The sequence below is a fragment of the Alligator sinensis genome, unplaced genomic scaffold, assembly GCF_000455745.1.
Source record: "Alligator sinensis unplaced genomic scaffold, ASM45574v1 scaffold241_1, whole genome shotgun sequence".
Classification (NCBI taxonomy): Eukaryota; Metazoa; Chordata; order Crocodylia; family Alligatoridae; genus Alligator; species Alligator sinensis.
In genome coordinates, this window is record NW_005841894.1 from 3967734 (window position 1) to 3976546 (window position 8813).

General features: G+C 44.1%; 1 protein-coding gene and 1 long non-coding RNA gene across 2 annotated transcripts in view; one reads left to right on the forward strand and one right to left on the reverse strand.

Moving 5' to 3' along the window:
• The window catches only part of LOC112549320, a 7263-nt gene extending 4127 nt beyond the window's left edge, over window positions 1-3136 (forward strand). The window contains exons 2-3 of the long non-coding RNA XR_003092709.1: window positions 1708-1792; window positions 2909-3136. This is a non-coding gene — a long non-coding RNA (uncharacterized LOC112549320). The remainder of the gene's footprint in view (window positions 1-1707; window positions 1793-2908) is intronic.
• Window positions 1-8813, reverse strand: part of TBC1D4 (TBC1 domain family member 4) — a 129312-nt gene that overhangs the window by 69570 nt on the left and 50929 nt on the right. Inside the window, exons 2-3 of the mRNA XM_025197332.1 lie at window positions 5846-6439; window positions 4112-4201 (exon numbers count right to left, since the gene is read on the reverse strand). Coding sequence (XP_025053117.1) covers window positions 4112-4201; window positions 5846-6439 — 684 coding nt within the window. The remainder of the gene's footprint in view (window positions 1-4111; window positions 4202-5845; window positions 6440-8813) is intronic.

The window sequence follows — 8813 nt, forward strand, 5'->3', positions numbered from 1 at the left end:
CCTCCATGGCTCAGCAGGCAAGACCCAGTATGGCAGAGTAGTGTGGGGCCAGTCAGGGAAGCTCGGTGCTGCCACTAGGAGCACCATGGTGAGGTGCCCATTCAGCAGCAACAAGGGGCACAACTCCGCATTGGCATCCCTGTTGATGCCACGGCACTGAGCTTCCTTGCCTGGCCCCACTCTACTCTGCCACACTGGGTCTTACCTGCTGGGCCTTGGAGGTCCCTCAAAAGGGAGGGCAGCAGGGCAGGTAGCCTGAGCCCAGAGTGCAGCTGCACCTCCCCCACACACAGATCAAGGAGGCATGCCTCTCCCATGGCCCCCCAGGAGTGCATGAAGAGGTGGAGAGCCAGCCTTCCCTGCCACTGCCCGTGATTCCATCCTGCTCCCCACCCAGGCCCTACAGCCATGCATTCTAGCCCCAGGCCCCAAGCTCCATGCACCACCCCAGCTGGGCACCAGCCCCAACCCTAGCCTTGGGCAACTTCCTCCCTCCCTATGGGGGCTTCTATTTTCCTCTTCCCCTGACTTGGCTGCAGAGACCTGTTCTCCAGGCTGCCTGGTGGCCATGTGCATGTGTATATGTGCACATGCGCATGGCACCCCCTGCCTCATGGCACTCCTCCCACCCCCCAGTCATGGGTTTTCTGAAGTTTTCCTCCTTTAAAGGAGAAAATCCAGGTTTCACCACTTGCCTCCACCCCCATCATGATGAACAGAAAACCCAGATCCCTGGTTATGATTAACTGTACTGAAAGAAGAAAACCACACAGTACAAGCCATTTACGAGGCCAGTATGAAAACAGAGATAACCATTTCAAATTGTAAAAATGGCACAAGCCACTTGTCAAATCCTACCAATCAGCTTACACTGACCTAAGCATGCTGGCTAGTTTGTACTGAAACGTTGTGGAAGGGAGACGGATGGGGGAGTCTGCAGCCCCACTGTTAGGACTCTGGTACTCCGGCTCCCATATTCTCTAGCCTCTTTTCCCCCCCAAGAGAGGGACTAGAGCTGAAGAGCCAATTTGAGGAAGCAGCAAAAGTCAGCCAGGGTCTGGTATGTGTCAAGGCAGGTAGGGAGACGGTGGGTCACCAACAGTGCCCTGGAACCCAGAGTGGGACCTGGTAGTTGAACAGCAGGCAGGCTGTCCAACTACTCTTCCCGATGACCCACCAAGGCATAACAAACAAGAGAGAGAGTTCAAAACAGTACTTCATTTTCAGGTAGGTATTGTTTTAGAGTTTTTTACCACTTTTAGAATATTTCAAGGGGCTTATTTCAAACCACCAGCTGCTTACACATATATATTTCAAACACCATTTGAAATGTTTTAATTATTACTTGTGACCATACCCTATATAAGGGCTGCATCTGCAGCCATGGCTGAGGAGGAAAAGAAAAGGACTTAGCATTAGGGCTTGCAGAATTAGCTGACTGCTGTGCATGTTGGACACAGTTTCCTCACTGCCAAATACGCTCCCTATAAGTTGCTTAAGCTGTACTAATGAAGAGATGCATTGCATTTATGCCTCCAGAATGTTCCAGCACTGCTTAATGAACTACGTATATTGTTCCCATACCAAAACTTTAATATACCATTTTGATACTAAAGTTACAGAAACTGACCTCTGGCACAAGCCATGGAAATGACTGCTCAGAATTCAGGGAGCTGGTTAAATTCAAATCTGTTCTTATCTTCTCAGCCTAAGTCTACTCCAGGACCAGAAAGCAACTCACAAACTAGTTCTCCTGTGGCAACTCCAGGCCCACAAAAATCAAGTGGAAAAGGTGAGAGATTATACATACATGAGGGACCAAGTGCTACCCTTCAATGTGAAAGATTAACCACTATCATTTAAAAATCAGTCCCTAACAGGCCAGATCACAGACTCAGCAGAAATTGTCTCAATGCCAAAAGTCTGTTACAGTCTTCAGACTTTTCTCATCTGTTTGCAAAGGGGAATGTGTATGGGGGAGGTGGAAATGACACTTGCATCACTGCAGCTGAAAATAGCACAGCAAGTTTCTCCGTTAACTGTACTTACACCACTGTTCTCTACTAGGGTAGCTCAACTTCTCCTACCAGCAGGGCACGTGGTGATTATTTATTGTTCTGCTTACCTCAAGGTCATTGAGGCTATTACAAGGAAGCCTACACAGCTGTCTCTGGCACTTAAGTTCAGCTGCACACACATTTTTGTTTCTTGTTTACCCAGTTATACAAAGTTAGACACGTGCATTTTCCAGTCTGAAATGCAACACTAGCATATTTGAGAGAGAGAGAAAAAGCACCACAAAAAAGAATCCTGAGCACAAGCCGAGATAGCTTCCTTTCCTTTTGGGAATTTTTAATCTTAGAAGAGAATATTCCCAGCAGCATTGCATCTCAGATTTGGTAATAAATTCACCAAAAAACAAAAACAAACAGAAACAATTATTTAGAGGAGAATTGTGGCTCTTCTACAATGCTTAGTAGTGAACAAATAATGATGAGCTTTGTTTTACAAATACTTGGCTAGAACTAAATTTTTCATTTCTATTATCATTTTTCCTAATATGCAGCAATTCTGGAAACATTACACAACCCTCCCAGGACCTCTTAAAATGTATTCTCAGTTTGACTTTTATTTTTACCCGCACCTATTAGAGTTCTGTTTGAGTGTTCAACAGCAATATGCAATGTTATCTGAAGAGATTATTGCTTCTAAATGCGTAGCTTGCAAGAAAGCTGGCACACGGAGAACTGGAATACCTCTAAACAGTGTTTAGTTTCTTTGTTGCAATGCCAGCACCAGCATGGTCATCAAGATTTTCAGAAAAAAGTCACTGCAGAAGGCAATTTCTATTACTCGACTAAGCAGGTTTATTAAAACTGTTGTTGGTTTGTTTCTTCCCTGGATACAGGATGTATTGGAACCAAACCAGTCACAGGCTTCATCACTTTTCCATTCTGCCCGACTGATCTACGTACACTTCAAAGCTATTAAATCATCCTTGCTGTTTCTGGTGCATGTCAGCTTCAGTCTACATGCTGTCTCCTTTATACTCCCATCAGGGACAGTAAGCCTCAATTGTTAGTTAAATTTTCAAGGTAGGTAACTGTATTATGCAAAAGGAAGCTGTTAAACTGCTTATGCCACCCAGGCTGGGGGTAGACATTAAAAAAGCCCGAGTCTGAATTGATTCAACCTTTGTAGGTTAGTCTAACCTGGCTAGGCTGAACCAGTTTCCAACCATACAGACCATTCCAACCTCTGGGCTGAGGAAATGCAGGCACATGCCTGCAGTAGCTCAGGCTGGAAGCCAGGGGATGCTAGAGCAGCCCTCCCTTCCCTTTCACAGAGCTAAATTGAAGGGGTGGGGTGGTCAGGCCCAAGCAGGGCTCTGATGTGGGAGGGGTGTGAACCACCCCCCTGCCTGCAGTCCCAGGTTCCCCCCAGCTGCTCAAGGGGCAGGGGTGTTGCCAGCCTGCAGCTCTGAGGCAAGAACTTCTTGCTGTGTGGGCTTTGCCCCAATAAAGCCTTTGAAGAGGAGCCATGTGTTTTCCTGTTTGGGACTTCAGTGTACATCCCACCTCTCCCTTTAAAAAGGAATTCAAGTCCGTCAGAGCCAAACTGGGTGTTAGCTCCTTCAGCCAAGGTCACAGGTAACCCCAGAGAGTCAGGGACCAAACAGCTGGGGTTTCAGAGTTGAAAGGAGCTATGTATGGCTCACTCCACTAATACCTAGGCAGAGTATGCCAAGTGTACTCAAAGAGACTGGACAAGGCTGGAGGTTGCAAGTAAGCCTTCTTCTGGGGGAAATCTGTGGTACAAAGAGAATAGATTCATTATCTTCTTACATTTTTAAACTGGCTATAGTAGCCATAAAAAGAGTAAAAAAATATAAATAAATAAATAAATAAATAAATAAATAAAATCTAGCTTTATAGACACCAAGAAAAAAAATAAAGGTATAATCACTACCTTTAAGAATATCTGTGTGGTATGGTTCATCTTCTCGCTTTATCAAAACCTTTGACTCCATTTTTCTCCACAATGGCACCATGCCATCTCTAAATCAAACAAGCTGGTTCCTAGCACTAACAGCTACGTTATAAATACATACCTGAGAACATGAGGAGATATCTTTAAAATTCTTTTCAAGCACAACAGATTTGGTATCTGGGCTGATTAGGTTAATTTCAAATCGTCCAACCTTGAAAACATGTGAGAAAAAAAAAAAAGTCACACTGGTCTCAGAAAATGCAAGTGAACTGTACACTCATGAGGTTAGGCCTACATGTTACCACCACTGCCCACAAAGCAGCTTTGTTTGCTCGCTGAGTAACATACTACTCAACAGGAAGATGTGTGGCATACTTTAGTCTTCAGAGCAAGAAAAGCAAAATAGGCAGTTCAGATTTTTAAATAAAATTATTCTATTCATGGTTAATGAAAAAAAACTTTAATGCTCCATTAGACTGACCTGAAATCATCTAGCTTTAATCTTCCCCCTTCCCAAAAAGGGTAAAGAAACAAAAACAGCCAGATAAGACATTAGCTTGTTTCTTCGGGGATGCTTCCTCCAAACAAACAACCAAGAGAGTTGGGGGGGCTGGAGGGGGGTTCTTTTCCAAGTGCTTCATTTAGCCTTTATTTTTAGTTAAACAAATGAGAAGCAGATTCACTACAGCAAGTCTCTCACCTGATTTCCCAAAGGGCTGCTCCAAGTGCACACAATAATATTCAGTGGAGTTTTTCAGCTAAGCCCTTTTTATCACAAGTGATTGTCTGTGGATTTCTAATGGGCCATCTACTTACTCACATAAATTGGCAATCCCTCAAGAGGATGAAAATGTCACCTCTCCTCTGAACTAGGTGGGAAGAAAAATCCCAAAGCAGTTAGCTGCCTATTAGTTTAGAAAGCAAAGATCTTTCCTTGTATGGGGCAGCAGCTTTTAAATTATTTTCCCTTGATCCTTCAGCCCATGTACTGCCAGATCTAATGCCCTTCTACAAAAAGGAAGAGTTGCAGGATTTGAAGATGAAGTCATCTGCGTTGCAAAATTTTTTTCTTAAAAATTATTGTAAGACAAACTACTCCTATTCTGGGAAAGGGAAGAAGTGACTTAAGTCAGTGAAGCTGACTGTAAAAAATTGGTTTAAACTGCGTTTTATTATTCCTCACAGTTTTAGAAGTACTTCAACATGAGTGTCCTACTCGCATTGAAAAAAAGGGATTAAAAATAAATAAATCAAGATATTAATTTTGTGAAGCTGGACATTTATTTATATCCAGGAGCACTTCATCATATATACGTACCCATGTGTTATACACATGCACACTAACTATATTTTATTATTTCATATTTTATTTTGATATAACTTGTATGTAGATATATATGCAAATATTATATATTTATCCATATATACAGATTATAAATAATACAAATTATATGCAATTTGTATTCTTTTGTTATTTTATATAATTTGTATATAAACCCTGGCTCTAGAGATGAGTAGATCATAACCCAAGACAAAAAAGAAACATTCTTTTAAATAATTAAGCAAATATCAAACAAAAAGTAAATTATTAAAAAAATATTTAAAATTATTATTTTTTCTTCCAATTTATTAGAACCCACAAACTTAAATCCCTTTAGATGCTCAAATCATTTATATCTATGCTCGTTTTAGAGAACTTCCTAGTGTGGTTTCATACTCTGCAATACAAAACGTAGTATCAGTATTAGATGGCTTGTAGAAGTTGTCCACAAAAAAAGTTCAAAATGCATATAAAGTACATGGTGTAAGTTAACTCCACTACTTCGGCTTTGTACACAAAGTTGCAGGGACATACCTGAAACAACATCGTTCTGTTCTTCTCAGAATCTGAGGGCTGAACATGACTCGGTGCACTTGCATGTCTCCTTCGAGGCTGTATTTTCAGGTTGGTATCATGAACCCGCCTTTGCATAATGGCAGTGACACTGCTACACCGGGAGCGGAACTCCTGCTGTTCATCAAAGCCTGAATCTTCCAAAATTCGCTCAGGAAAGGAGCCACGAGTGCCCACCAGGCTGACCAGATTGGTCTGGCTACCAATTGTAAACATCCCAGTGGAGGCATTGGTGCCATCTAGCTCCTCAAATGGACTATCTGTTGGAGAAGTGGGCAAGTCTCCTTCACCCAAGGTTAACTCTGAACTCGAATCTGTACTCCGCTGCTCACTCAACAGCTTCAGGCGCTGGCGCTCATGAAGACTGAATTTCTCAATGCAGTCATCAATTAGGGTGGAGGGGGCTTTCTTGTGAGCCACCGTCACCTTTCCACAATACAACACCTCAAATTTTTGGGAGTTGTAAAAGGCTTCTTCGCTATCTTTACTGGACTTAGCATCCTCCTTCAGGGCTGCTTTGGAGGCTTGCCTTATACTGCTGATAACGTCAGGAACCTGAGAGACAATTAAAAATGGTCATTAACAAAGTTTAAAAGAAAAAAAGAGAGAGGACTCATTGCCTGCTAGTTGTAACATGTCAGGGCTCTGCTGTCAGGTTGTTCCTGGGAGGCTGTTGCTGTTTTAAAGACTGTCAATGACTACAAAAAAATGTGTGTGTTTGCGGGTGGGGAGACCATAACACACTATACCATACAATTCCTTTTGCAAATAGATCAAGCCATCTTAAAACGGGTTATATTTTTTGCCCATACTACTCCACTTCAAAGACTGTTCCAGAACTTCAATCCTCTAATTGTTAGAAGTCTTCTGGTTTCCATTTCAAATATAATCATCATCAGTTCTTGTGCCAACATTGTCCTTTATCTTATAGTGCCTTTGCTACCTTAGCATTTACCTCCATGACTTATTTATGGACATCCATCATATCCTCTTTCAGCCTTTATTTTGCTCAGCTAAACAAACCAAGCAGGTCTCCACTCATCCTACAGAACCCTTTCTGACTAGGGACAGGCATTACACATAAACCAGTTTATTCCTCCTTGCCCCTATGCTTTACCAGACACCTTGGCATTAGCTAGCAGACCATGCCGTGGGAGACTACCAAGGTAGGCAGGCTTTTTGGAGCTAAATCAACAGGTAGCTTAATAGGTCCTCTCAAACCGTGTTTTCAAGGAAGGATGTTTGCTCCCCTCCCTCCCCCTCACCATTCTCTGCTAAGCACAAATTCCCCCCTTCCCTTCTACCTTGCTGAGAGGTGTCTGTGCCAAATCAACAGATAGCTGGTACATCTCTGTGCTTTCTTAAATAGGGTGATAAACACTGTCATCAGCTCCCCACTCCCCCCAGCTTCTTTGCCTGTCAGTTTGCTGCAGACTGTATCTAGAAGCAGGGAGGGAGAGTGAAAAGCTCTGTATCATCAACAGATGCATGCACCGCACACTCTCCCTTGCCTCAGAGCTGCAGCACAGGGCTGCAGGCTGGCAACACCCCCTCCCTGAGGGGGAAAAGCCTGAGACTGCAGGCAGGGTGGGGGTTCACAACCCTCCCTAAATCAGCAGGGATCTGGGTTTTCCATTTCCCATGGGGGGGGGGGAGGAAATGGAGAAAACTACAGATCCCAGTGTGGCCCCACTGTCCCCAGCCATGCTGGGTCTTGCCTGCAGGGCTACAGCAGGCCCAGTGGGATGGAAGCAGGGTGAAAGTTTGAGCCTACAACCTGTCCCCCTGCACAGATCTGGGGACACAGGTTCCCCTTGCCCCATGGGAGTTTGCGTGGCTACCAGGAGCCAGCCCTGCCCCTGCCAAAGTCAGCAGCAGGCAGGCAGCAGTGGGGGAGCTGGGTCTCTGCTCCTGCTGCAGCTGCCTTCTGTTGGGAGTAGGGAGCTGTGGACTTGAATTCCTGGTCCCATAACCCTGGCAGCTGGGCCCTACCCCCTCTGGTGGGGGAAAGGGGCAACAGCAGGGCCAGTGGGGACTGTGGAGGGGGATTTAATTTTTAAAAATCAGATTTTGGGGTTCAGAGAATTTGCAATTTATCATGGAAAACCAGGATCCCTGCTAAAAATTGGAGCCCTGTTGGGGTCTGGCCATACCCCGCTCAATTTAGCTCTGTGAAAGGGCAAAGAGGGCTGCTCTAGCACCCCCTGGTTTCCAGCCTGAGCCACTGCAGACATGTGCCCAAGTTTCCTCAGTCCAGAGGGATTCTCTGTATGGTTGGAAACCGGTTCAGCTTAACCAGGTTAGGCTAACCTGCAAAGTTTGAATCAATTCAGGCTCAGGCCTCTTTGACTTGTTGAAGCTCAAGTTACCATGCTCTGACATTTTGATTCTCTCTCATGGCTTACTGTAACAGATCTGTGACACCCCTAACTTCCAGAAAGCAAAAAACAGTAACTTAATTCTTTGGCCAGGTATAGGCCTTATACTTTTACCAGTGTAAGTGATCAGAAACTGGTCTTTACCCACGACAGAACAGAAGTTCAGCATAGACTGGTTTAAAAGTGGTGGAACCCAGTCTGAGATTTGCTGCCCTCAGCCCCCAAAAAGGTGAACAGGTTCTCTGTTTGCTACAGATCTAAACTATGTCACTTACACAAAACTGCATAACTTAGATAGATTCAGGCTTTGAGAGTACCTAGCCCTCTGGTTTAGAAGATACTGGCAGTTCAAATCGCACCCATTTCAACAATGAGGTGCAGGTGGGAGGATGGGGGTGGGGGATAAGCATGACAATACATCAAAATAATTAGATAACTATATACATGGATGCATCTGAAATTAATGACTCTTCCTCAACATTTCATAACCACCTCAATAATTCAATTTTGCTTCCAAGTTCAAGATGACACAGTGGCTATACTTGTGGGGC